The sequence below is a fragment of the Musca domestica genome, unplaced genomic scaffold, assembly GCF_030504385.1.
Source record: "Musca domestica strain aabys unplaced genomic scaffold, Musca_domestica.polishedcontigs.V.1.1 2, whole genome shotgun sequence".
NCBI classification, from domain to species: domain Eukaryota; kingdom Metazoa; phylum Arthropoda; class Insecta; order Diptera; family Muscidae; genus Musca; species Musca domestica.
This window is the reverse complement of record NW_026712249.1, coordinates 20,179,681-20,192,744: the sequence shown is the minus strand read 5'-3', so window position 1 is coordinate 20,192,744 and position 13,064 is coordinate 20,179,681. Positions and strand designations below refer to the sequence as shown.

General features: G+C 33.2%; 2 protein-coding genes across 6 annotated transcripts in view; one reads left to right on the top strand and one right to left on the bottom strand.

Annotated features, from left to right (window-relative positions):
* The window catches only part of LOC101892772 (protein gone early), a 214,327-nt gene that overhangs the window by 93,363 nt on the left and 107,900 nt on the right, over positions 1 to 13,064 (bottom strand). The window lies entirely within an intron of this gene.
* Positions 9,607 to 10,768, top strand: LOC101892085 (keratin, type I cytoskeletal 9). Its single transcript, XM_059121507.1, has 3 exons — positions 9,607 to 9,621; positions 9,716 to 10,448; positions 10,491 to 10,768. The coding sequence occupies exons 1-3, from the start codon at positions 9,607 to 9,609 to the stop codon at positions 10,766 to 10,768; spliced, it is 1,026 nt and encodes a 341-aa protein (XP_058977490.1).

Below are 13,064 nucleotides of genomic sequence, written 5' to 3'. Positions count from 1 at the left end.
TCTCAAAAATCGTTATTTATTGATGGAAGGTATCTTGAAGAAATATTATCCAAAATTTAAAACAATTTTAAAAATTTGCTGTTGCAAAATGGTCAGGCTTTATCCCTTAATTGTTGTTTTTATAAAAACAACGTTTAATGTTGCATGTTTAATGTTGCATTTTAAAAATTCGAAATATCTAGGAAAAATATTCAAAAATTCCAAAAAAAAATATTAAAATTGAACCCCTAAATATTTTGGGATCATCTCTAAGCTTCTATTCTGACCCATGCTAAATTTCCTACGAATTGGGCCACAATTGTGACCTGTAGCGAGATTACAAATTAACATGACGAACGGACGGATATACATAGCTAGATCAACTCAGCTCGGCAAGATAGGAAGATCCATATTTAGTTTCCTATGTGCAGGACCAATATTTCGAGGTGTTACAAACTTCTTGGCCCAATCAAACTTTTAATACCCCCAACACATACTATAGAGAATAAAAATTCCATTTGGTTCCAACATAGAAGTGACGATTTTTCCTATAAGTTCAGAACAAATAGGGATTTTTTCACATCCATGAATACAACCCGATTTTATTGGTTCCACTATTTCACGTTTCTACCAGAGCGAATATAAATCTAAAACGCTGAAGCATTCGTCAAAAAATTGCACAAACTTCCTCATACTTCTGCAAAAACCAGAAACAAGTCAATTCCAAATGAAAAAAATATTGAATGAATTTTAATTCATAAAAATTGGCATTAAAAATGGTTTCAATTAATCAAAGCGATAATTCTCTTCCATATTCTCCGTGATTAGTTCCATTGAAAACCTGTGTTTTAATAAATGTTTATAATTCGATCATTAGATCATATTGTTTTCAAACAAAACTTAATAATGCATAGTTTGAAGTGCTTCAAAAACTCAATACACTGTTTATTTTTAATCCTTGTCAAACTCCAAGTAAACAAGTTACGAAGTATCAGTAGGTTTTGCCTATCATATAAAAGAGTATTTGAATAATTTTTTTTTAAATTCGTAATGAAATGGTACGAAAAGTACTAAATTTACTAAAAATTTAATACGTTGTATTGGACAAACGGAATGAGCCAAAATTTTGAAATTGGGAATGAGAGTCACTGATGGTGTAGGATATATATAAAATGGATTTTGGTAAGTTCGAACATTAAGGTTACCAAAAGTTCTAAAATGGTACTAAATTTCTAAAATAGCACCATTTGGTGAACGGATAGATCTTAAAAATTCAAATATGGTAGGCGAATTAAGGTTGGAAAGTACGTTGAACATATGGTACTAAATTTGGAATAACGAGGTAGTTTTGGTTTTTGATAAAAGGATGGTTTTGGAAATGTGTACCACAAGTGTACGTGTATGTGGTACAACTTAGCATTGGGTGAACAAATAGTTCTTGAAATCTGAAATTTGGTATTAGGGTCGCTGTTCCTGTGTAGCCTGGAAGGATGGAGGTAGTCTCGGAGATGTGTACCATAATTGTACGAAAAGTACTAAATGGTACTACATTTGGAATTAGATGAAGGAATGGGGATAAAAGTCTAAAATTTGATATTTACATAACTATTGGTATCTGAGGTTGAGGTGGGTGTGGAAATGCGTACTATAGGTCTATAAAAAGTACCAAAATAAAATAAAATAAAATAAATTTGATACTAAATCAAGAGATAGGTCTGGAATCCTCAAATCTGATACTGAGATCTCTGTTGATATCTGGGATTAAAATATGGAGGTGGGTTTTGGAAATGTGTATTAAAATTTTACGAAAAGAACTAAATGGTACTGAATTAGTTCTTGGTTCAAGGGATAGAGATAATCTGAAATTTGATGTTTAGATTACTGTGTTAGAGATTTGGTGATGGTTTGAAAATACGTCCTATATTCATACGAAAAGTACTAAGTAATACTAAGTTTGGTATTAGGATATGGCTTGAATTCCAAAATTTGATACTGAGATCTCTGTTGGTGGTTTTGGAAATGTGTACTAAATTTGTACGGAAAGTACTAAATAGTACCATAATTGGTACAACTTGGTATTGGGTAAACAGATGGTGTTGAATTCTGAAATTTGGTATTGGGGGGAGCGTGGAGAGCCTGGACATATGGAGGTGGTTTCAGAAAGCTGTATTATAATTGTACGAAAAGTACTGAGTTGTACTATATTTGGTATTAGGTGAAGGGATAGAACTGCAAAACTCAAATTGGATATTGAGATTTCTATTGGTACTTGGGATTGAGATAGTAGTACAATTGTACGAAAAGTACTAAATAGTACAAAATTTAGTTTTAGGTGAAGGAAGAGAGCTTATATCCTGAAATTTGATATGGATGTTACACTTGGTGTCTGTGGTTGAGGTATGGAGATGGTTTTGGAAATACAGGGTGATATGAAAAAACTGCAACCAACTTCAGACGGCTGTCATTTCTAAGCCACTCAACCGACAGCTCTTAAAATTATTCCAGTGACAGCTCATTATATATTTTACAAGCGTACAAAAACATTTTGGTGAGAATTTTCCAGAAAAAAGTTATTCGTGATGGAATTCAAGCGTGATAGTGTGATTTATTTATATTTGGCTGGAAAACCACAAGAGGCTATCGTTAGAGCACTCCAGCATTTAAATGTGAATAAATCTTTGGTGTTTCGTACCATTGCTCGTTACGATACTGGTAGCGTAGCCCGACGTCTAGGAAGTGGAGGAAAAAAAATAGCCAACATCACCAGAAATGGTTCGAAAAGTAAAGAAGCGACTTGATCGAAACCCGCGTCGCAGTGGCCGAAAAATGCCTCATGAGCTGAACATATCGCAATATTCCATTCGGCAAATATTGAAACATGAACTCGGGGTAAGGCTATTGAAATTCCAAAAGGTGCAAGAACATACACCGCAACAGAAAGAAAATAGACTCAAAAGAGCTAATGAGTTGCTTCGCTTGGCCGAAAGTGGTGAACTGCCGAATTTGGTTTTCTCCGAACACAAAATATTCGTTGTGCAGCACTTTGTAAATAAACAAAATGATCGTGTTTAGAGGTCAGCTGAAAATGTGTTCCTTCGGTTGGCCACCAGAACTCAAGCGCCGGCCATAGTGATGGTGGGGGCCGCCATAACAGCCGATGGTCGCTCTCCGCTCGCACCAATCGACTGTGGCATCAGAAAAAACGCGAAAATATTGTGGAGGGTGTATTAAAGCCTTGGTTACGCAAACATTTCGGCCGCAGACCTTGGATATTCCAATAGGACTCAGCACCCGCCACCAAATGAGGTTCCTCGAGGTTACAAAATGAGGTTCCTCGCTTCATTTCCGGCGCACAATGGCTCTCAAAATCTCCGGATACCAATCCGTTGGACTATTGTGTCTGGAGTATTTTGGAAAGCAAGGTTGGCACTAAAAAAATACCAAAGTGTCGATCACCTCAAGCAAGCTCTTCGCCGGGAATGGGCCAAAATACCGCAGAGCAACATTCGGGCAGCGTGTGACGGTTTCATTGACCGTTATTCCTGAACGCCATAATTCGTGCCAAAGGTGACCAATTCGAACAAATCTAAACTTATTCTAAAATTTGATGCTATTTCCGACATTTTTTGCTTTCATTTAATAAAATTAAAAAAAAATGTAAAAATTATAGCGTTAGACTTTGTTGCAGTTTTTTTCATCTCATGTTTATACAAAGCGACATCAACACAATTATTAACCCTAATCCCACGGTTTCAATTGATTATCTTCAAAGATATGTATATTTTTAAAGACAGCCCCTATAAAAATTTGAAACATATTTTTTTATTTGATGGCAATTTATTTCAAACATAAATTTCATTGATGATTTGACCTGACATAAACTTTTTATTAAAATCATATTTATCATCTCCAACTAATAATCACCTTGCAGGGTGCAAAAAAATTGGCGAAAAAACGAAATACGTCATGTGTGACATTTAAACCTCTTTTATTCGTATTTTGCAGATTATTTTTTCTCAATACCTAAAAGTTTGTAAAGCTCTTTTTAAGCAGATTTTCTGCTATAAATTAAATGGTCATTTAGGAAAACATTTTGTTGAGCTGAGATATTGTGGTTGAAGAAATGAAGCCGAATGGCAAATTTGAATGCATCGTTAATCTTCCAAGACGGCGGCCAATTTACATATGATTTATTTGTTTTGTTAGAGGGTGGGAGGAGGAGAGTAGCTGGGTTTATACTGCACATTTATCTTTCTTAGGCGCCATTGTTAAATTGTCAAGTGTGTGTGTGTGAATGTGTTTGTTTGTGCGTTTTTTTTGGGAAATCAAATTAATTAAATGATACTTTGCTGCCGGGCCATAGTTCCGTTTAAGTCTTTAGCTGTCAAAATTTGCATAAGCTCAATGCACTTCTTCAGATAAAAAAAGGAGAGAGAAAAAAAACAGAAGGAAATATCCAACAACACAGCCAAACGAAAAAAAATAGAATTAAACGAAATGACATAAATAAAAATAATGAAACCACAAAATACAAATTTATGCGAATTTAATGCAAATTCATGTCACTATTCCATGACATGATGTGCAATTCATCTTTCGCTATTCTCGACATCAATTATGGGTAGAGGAAATCATGATCAAATCATCTAATACTTTTTCGATCAATTTAATTGGACATTGATGATTCAGAGAGGAAACTTGATTTATCTGCGGATTAAGTATTTGTTTCACAAGCAGAAGGGTTGTAGACGTTTGTTTTGGGACCGAAAGTCAAAAAGCTTTTAAAAATTACAAATACTGCAAGAAACTTTGAGAGAGTATAAAAATATTTTTTTTCTAAAGAAAAACATTAACAGCGACCTTAATGCCAAATTTCAGAATTTTTTTCACCAAATTCCAAATTGAACGAAATATATTACTATTTAGTACTTTTCGTGTACTGATAGTACACATTTCCAAAACCGTTTCTTTATCACAAACCTACCACCAACAGAGGCCCCAAAAACAAAATTTCACATAATACTAAATGGTACCATTTTAAAAGTTTAGTACCATTTTAGAACTTTTCGTATACTTAAATTTCGAATTTCTAAAAACCCTTTGGTACAAGCCTTCAATGATTCTCATTCCAAATTTCAAAGCTAACTACAAATAATTCCAAAAATCCAGCCTTATCACACGCCTCGTGTAAAATTTCAAGATTCTAACTTCCCTGGCGCATTGACTTTAGATCAGTCAGTTATTTCACTATTTTTCCGCCAAATTTTACGGAGGCACCAGTTCCACTCGTACCAAATTAAATTACTATCGGAGCTTTAAATATAAAGGAAAAACTGTTTCACCGAATGTCGCATTTGCTTCCAGGATAAATTCGGTTGCATGCGGCGAAATCCATGCAATTTGAGCCGACGTTATATAGTTATATCTAAACCAATTTTCACCAAAATTGACTAAATTTGGACCGATATCTCCAATTTCAATAGAATTCGTACTTGTGCTAAGCACATGGTTTGTGGAAATATCCATTAGCAAAATAATAGTAAAAAACGAGGATAAATTCTTGAAAACATACTTTTAAATTTTGTATGTCCTTTATAAACATTTAAAAATACATATCCTTTAGAAATAAAATTAAAACACTTTAAAATTTTCAAAAGCATTAAAGTCCTTTAAAAGTATTTAAAGAATCCATGACATTTAAATAATACTCACAAAATAATTTTAAAAATCCACGTCTTTTCAAAAATATTCAAAAGAAATCAATGTCCTTTGAATAAAAATTTAATTAAATTAAAAAAAAATCCACATCTTTTTAAAAATATTTAAAAAAATTCTCGTTCATTAAAAATATTTAAAAAATCCATGTCCTTTAAATAACATTTAAAAAGTCAACGTTCTTTAAAAAAAATTTTAAAAAATTGACGTTCTTAAAAATATATATTAAAAATCAACGTCCATTAAAATATTGTAAAAAATCCACGTCCAATAAAAAATTGTCAAAAAACGTCCTTTAAAAAAAATACATCCTTTAAAAATTATTTTTAAAACAGCCATGACCTTCAGCCTTTTTAAATCCACGTCCTTTGAAAATTATTAAACAAAATCGACGTTCTTTTTAAAATTTAAAAAATTCATGTCCTTTGAAAATTGTTAAACAAAATCGACGTTCTTTTTATAATTTAAAAAATTCGCGTCCTTGGAAAATTGTTTAAAAAAATTCACGTCCTTGAAAATTAATTTAATAAAACCACGCCATCCTCATTTCTAGGTCCTTAAAAATATATAAATCCTTTATTTAAACAAAAAATTTAGATTTGTTGGCCCTCAAAAAAATAATAAAAATCGAAAGAAAAAAATTTAAACAAAAATCCGCCTTTCAAAATTACTTAAAAAATGCAAATACTTAAAAAAAAAATGCCAAAATTCAATCCACGTCCTTTAAAAATTATTTTTAAAACATCCACGCCCAAAATGATTTTTAAAACATCCACGTCCTTCAATTTTTTTAATCGATGTCCTTTATTTTATTTTTTCTTAAATCCACTCCACAATTTTCTTAAATCAATGTCCTTCATTTTTTTTAATCGACGTCTTTCAATTTTTTTTAAATCCACGTCCTCTATTTTTTTTTTAATCCACGTCCTTAATTTTTTTTTAAACATCCACGTCCTTTGTGACGTGACGTCCTTTTCCACGTCATTTAATTTTTTTTAAATCCACATTTTTTAAAAATTAATTTTAAAACAACCACGTCTATTAAAAATGATTTTAAAACAACCACGTCCTTTAAAAATCAATGTCCTTCAATTCTGTTTTTAAAAATCCACGTCCTTTAAAAAATATTTTTAAAACAACCACGTCCTTAATTTTTTTTCAAATCCACGTCCTTTAAAAATTATTTTTAAGACATCCATGTCCTTCAATTCTGTTTTTAAAAATCCACGTCCTTATTTTTTTTTTGTTTTTGTTGAAACATCCACGTCCTTATTTTTTTTTTTAAAACATTCAAGTCCTTAATTTTTTGAAAAATCCACGACCTTATTTTTTTTTTTTTTTTTTTTTTTTTTGAAGTGTCCACGTCTTCCATTTTTTTTAATCCACGTCCTTCAAAAATGTTTGAAAAATCCACGTCCTTTGAAAATTATCAAAAAACAAACGCCCTTTGAAAATTATTAAGAACTTCATTTCTTTTGAAAATTGTTTTAAAAAATCCACATCATTTGAAAATTGTTTAAAAAAGTCGAAGTCCTTTGAAAATTATTATAAAGTTCAATTCATTTGAAAATTGTTTAAAATAATCGAGGTCCTTTGAAAATTGTTTAAAAAATCCACGTCCCTTGAAAATTAATTTAATAAATTCAAGTCCATTAAAATATTTAAAAAAACCCCATTTGTAGGTCCTTAAAAATATATAGATCCTCGTTTTTATGGTATTTAAAATTATTTTTAAAAAATCCAGATTTTTGGGTCCTTAAAAAATCAAAATCGAAAAGAAATATTTTTAAACAAAAATTCGTCTTCGCAAAAATACTTTAAAAAATGCTCATTTGTTTGGTCTTCAAATCTTTTTTTTAATTCGCGTTATTACAAAAATATTTAAAAAATCCACATGTGTTGTTCATTAAAAAATATATATATTGCCGTTTGCTGGTTTTTGAAAAAAAAAAAACATATTTTTATAAAACATCCACGTCTGTTGGTCCTTGAAAAATATTTTTAAGAAATATTCTTAACTACACTAGACATGTTAAAGGATCATCGAATTTTTGGTACCGGAAATATATAATATATAAATATATAAACAAAAATATATATATATTTTTTTTAATCCGTGACTCATGGGTTCCTGAAAAGCATTTTTTATAAAAATCAAGGAGAAAAACACAGTTTTTAAAAAAAATCCACGTTTGTAGGTCCTTCAAAATATGTTTTTCTTTTTTTAGAAAACCTATGTTTGTTCTTCCCCGAAACCATATTTTGAAGTTTTTAGTACAATTTTCCAATATCACACCTCCACACCTACAGAGACCCCAATAAAAATCTATCTACGTTACTTCACATTTAGTGTCTTTTTAGAAGCATTTTTGTAGCAAAGCAGAACATTTTTGTATCACCAGAAAAATATTTAAATAACCTTTCAGATCCCTAACTCTGGCAATAAACCTTTTTGAAACGAATCTCCTTTTCTGATGCCTTCCGCAAATTATCACCTTATTGCGAGAACTTAAATCTAAAAAGCACAGATTTTGGTAATTTTTAGTACCAAATGTACAATATCATTATTTAGTAATTTTAATATTTTAAAGTTGTTAGCAAAATTTCCTAATATCACACCAGAACCGACCACCATGCTAAATACTACCTACATTTATAAAATTAAGTAACCTTTTACAACCATTGTTGGTATAACAACAGAATATTTTTGCATCACCAGAAAAATATTTAAATCACCTCTCAGAACCCTTACACTAATATTTAGGACCTACTTGAAACTAATTTCCAAGAAAATCACTTTTTCTGATGCCTTTAATCAATGTTGACCTAAATGCAAAATTTGAAGATTGTGGCCCAAAAGTTTTAAGTTTACATGTCCACCATCGAATAAAATTTCGACTAAGCCAAACCCAATGTCGTTTTATTTTATTTCAAACATATTGGAACATTGCAACGGAACAAGATAATCGAATTGAAATAAATAATATGTAACAGAGGTCAAATACTATCAGAAAATATAAAAAACTAAGGTGTTGAGTTAGCCGTCATGACGAATTAAAAAAAAAAACACAAAAAAATTAAAAATATTTTTTTCGAAAAAAAAAAAATACGGAATCCCTTGAAATTATCAAACCGAAACATGTGTTGAGGCAACATGACGAAGACCGCTTGTATGTTGGCTGTAGCCAACTACCCCCCTCCAGCAAAAGGTCTGAGTTAATGATTCACACAAACGGATTTGAAGGAAGACATATCAAAAGATAAGCAACAAAATCCCCTTTAGATAAAAGAACAAGAAAAACGAAATAATGGCAAACTATTGAACAAGTCAGACTAAGATTATCTTTAAAAAAAAAAAAAAAAAAGATTAGAAAAAAAAACAGAAATACTTGTTTCATACAATTTCTGAATTTTTTGTCGGTTTAGACTGCAGGGTATGGTTTTGAAGATATTAACACCAGACACGCTTGACTTTTTTCTCCCTCTTTTAGTTAACAATGCTTGTTTACCGAGAAAATTAATTGATCAATTAATAAAGCAACAACAACAACAAAAATAGCAGTACAAGAGATTAAAATAGTCACAACAACAATAACAAAAATAACAACAAAATAGGAAACCCTCACAACAACAATGGCAATACGAAAATTATGAGATCTCCAAGACCATTTCAAAAATTTTTTGGATGGATAATTTATTGTGGATAGTATTTTTTCTTCTTCTTTTCCTTCTCATAATGAGAAATTTTGCCGGTAAATTATTTGGGGTTTTGCTTCGAAACTGACCTCTCCGCAGAAAATAGTTTCTGCACTGGCTATAAAAACGTTGGGTATTTGGTATGGAATCATCAGTTTCGAATTACATCTGCAAATTAACATTTGTTTTGGAATATCTCTGCCATTTGCTGACAAAATGCGTCTGTTTTTGGTAATTAAATTGGATCAGCTAACGAAGAGCTACCTTAAAGGACTATCAAAGGATATATAATGGACTTTTTAACCAATTTTGGTTTTAATTTTAGACCTTGTGCTCCTTGGCTGCCGTGGCCTTGGCCAAGCCCCAATATAACTATGGCACCGGAGTCTCCGGTACCTTTGGCAGCTCCGGTGGAAATTTGGGCTCCATTGCTGGTGGCAATTTTGGCACCAGCTCCATTAGCCGTGGTCCCAGCTTTGGCTCGGGATCCAGTGGTTCATCGTTTGGTGGCTCCGTGCCCTCATTTGGCTCCTTGGGTGGTGGCAGCTCTAGCTTTAGTTCTGGCTCTCGTGGCAGCAGTGGTTCCTCCTTCAGCTCGGGTCCCTCCTTCAGTTCCGGTGGATCTAGCTTTGGTTCCAGCGGCTCTTCCTTCGGCTCCAGTGGCTCTGTTGGTGGTGGTCATGCCGGTTTTGAAGCTCCCTTGGTCCACAAACAATTCATCACGGTATCCGCTCCCGAAGACAACCAAAACTTGGAAATGACCAAACATTTGGTTATTGGTCGTCCCCAAAAGAATTATCGCGTTGTCTTCATTAAGGCTCCCTCATCGAGCAATGCCAATGTCAAGCTCTCCGCCGAATATGCTCCCCAAGAGGAGAAGACAGTCATTTATGTGCTCTCCAAGAACGATAACAACTTGGAAGTCAGTGACATCGCCACCCCAGCTCCCACAGTGCCCAGCAAGCCAGAAATCTTCTTCATCAAATACAAAACCGAGGAAGAGGCCCAACATGCCCAAAGACAAATTCAAGGTAGGTTTCTCAACTACTACAAGAGACACTAAAAAATAATAACATTTCTCCCCTCTCTCCCCCTTTCAGCTGAATACGACAAAATCGAAGGCAGCTCCGAACACACCGATGCCGGCATCGCCCCCCAACAATCCGTTGTTGGTATTCTGGGTGATGGCGGCAATGCTGGCAGCGGCAGCATTGGTGGTAGCATTGGCTCCTTTGGTTCCACTACCACCACTGGTGGTTCTTTCGGTAGCAGTGGTACTTCTTCCTCGGGTAGCATTGGTTTTGGCACCACTGCTACTTCTGGCAGCAGCACCAGCGGCAACAAGGCTTCCGCCTATTTGCCACCCACAACTGTTTAAAATGTTCTCTGGTCACTAAAAAAAAGTATTTTGTCCAAATGTTAAGTTTTGTTGAAACTAAAATTAATGAATTTAAAATAAACGAAAACTAAAAACACACAAGTCAAGATATGTCTGAGGGGTATCTGAAGAGGAAAAAATTATGTAAATTTGGAAATTCGTACTAAAAAGGTACGAAAAGTACTAAAAATGTAATACTTTGTATTGGACAAACGAAATAAGCTGGAATTCTGAAATTTAAAACTTTGTTTTTGGGGTCTCTGCTTATTGTGAGTTCTGTGATAAAGACGTAGTTTTGGAAGTGTGTACTATAAGTGAACGAAACGTACCAAATAGTACGATATTTCGCACTTACTACACATGTGTACTAAAGTAAACATTTCTGAAACAACCTTCATATACATGAACAGCGATCCTAATACCAAATTTCAGAATTGAAGCTCTATCTGTTCACTCAATATCAAAGTGTACTAAAAGTACTAAATAGTACCAAACTTGGTATTAGGTCGAGGGATGCAGCTGAAATTCTAAAATTTGATGTAGATGTTAGGTTTAGTGTCTGTGGTTAGTTTTGAGGTAGTTTTGAACATTTTTACCATAATTGCACGAAATGTAGAAAATAGTACCAAACCAAAAAATAGTACCAAATAGGGTGGAGGAATAGGGATACAATTTTATAATTTGATATTTAGATTAATGATGGTATCTATGTTTGAGATTTAGCAGTGGTTTGGAAATGCATCCTATAATTGTACGAAAAGTACTAAATGGTACTACATTTGGTATTGGGTGAAGGGATAGAGCAGAAATTCTCTAATTTGGTATTGAGGTCTCTGTTGGTATATGGATTTCAGATATGGAGTTGGTTTTGGAAGAACGTACTTTAATTGTACTAATAGTAAATAGTACCAAACTTGGATTTGGCCGGAGGGATGCAGCTGAAATTCTGAAATTGAATGTAGATGTTACTTTTGGTGTCTGTGATTAATTTTGAACATTTTTACAATAATTGCACGAAATATACTAAATGGGACCAAATCTGGTATTGGGTGGAGGGATAGAGATAACATTCTAAAATTTGATATTTAGATTACTGATGGTATTTTCTATGTTTGAGATTTGGCGGTGGTTTGGAAATTTGTCCCATATTTGTACAAAAAGTACTAAATGGTACTAAAATTGATATTGGGTAAAGGGATAGAGCTGGAATACCAAAAGTTCATATTAAGTTCCCTGTTTTTATCTGGTATTGAGATCTGGAGGTGTTTTTGCAAATGTATACTATAACTGTACGAAAAGTACTAAATAGTACCAAACTTGGTATTGGGTGAAGGAAAAGAGCTGAAATCCTGAAATTAAGTGTAGATGTTACTTTCGGTATCTGTGGTAGTTTTAACAAGTAAAAAAAACATTAAGTTCGGCCGGGTCGAGCTTTTAATACCCTCCACCTTAGGGTAATGGAAACATTAGAACCAGTTATGACCCACTAATACAAAATTTTAGACATATTCGTGGGAAAATGAAGCAAAAATCATCAAAATACGGAATATCGGGAGGTACCGCTATATAGGGCTATGCAAAAACGAGGACCTATACCTACAATGTTTCGCCAACGGAGCTAGAACTCATTATGATCAACAAATACCAATTTTTATACAAATTCATGATAAAATGCGGCAAAAATCATCAAAATACCGAATATCGGGAGGTACCGTTATATAGGGGCTATACCAAAGCATGGACCCATACGTACAATATTTTGCCACCCGAACTAGTACCCATTATGACCAACAAATAACAATTTTTAGACAAATCCGTGAATAAATGTGGCAAAAATAATTAAAATACCGAATATCGGCAGGCACCGTTAAATGGGGATTACACCAAAACGTGGACCGATATATCACATTTTCAATACCAACCATCCTAGACACAATACAAATTATTCTGCTAAATTTTGACCCTCTACGTCAAATAATGTGGCTTGTATCGTGATTTCAACAGACAGACGGACATCGTTAAATCGGCTTTGAATTTTATGCTGATTATGAATATATATACATTATGGGGTCTATGACGAATATTTAGGGATGTTACAAACGGAATGACAAAGTTAATATACACTCCATTCCAAGGTGGGGGGGTATTGGGTAAGTGAATCGTCAAATTTGATATTGAAGAGATATGGAGGAAGTTTTGAAAATGTGTACTATGATGGTACGAAAAGTGCTAAATTCCAATATATTCGGTATTTGGGGATGGAATAGAGATGAAATCGTGAAATTTGATATTAGGG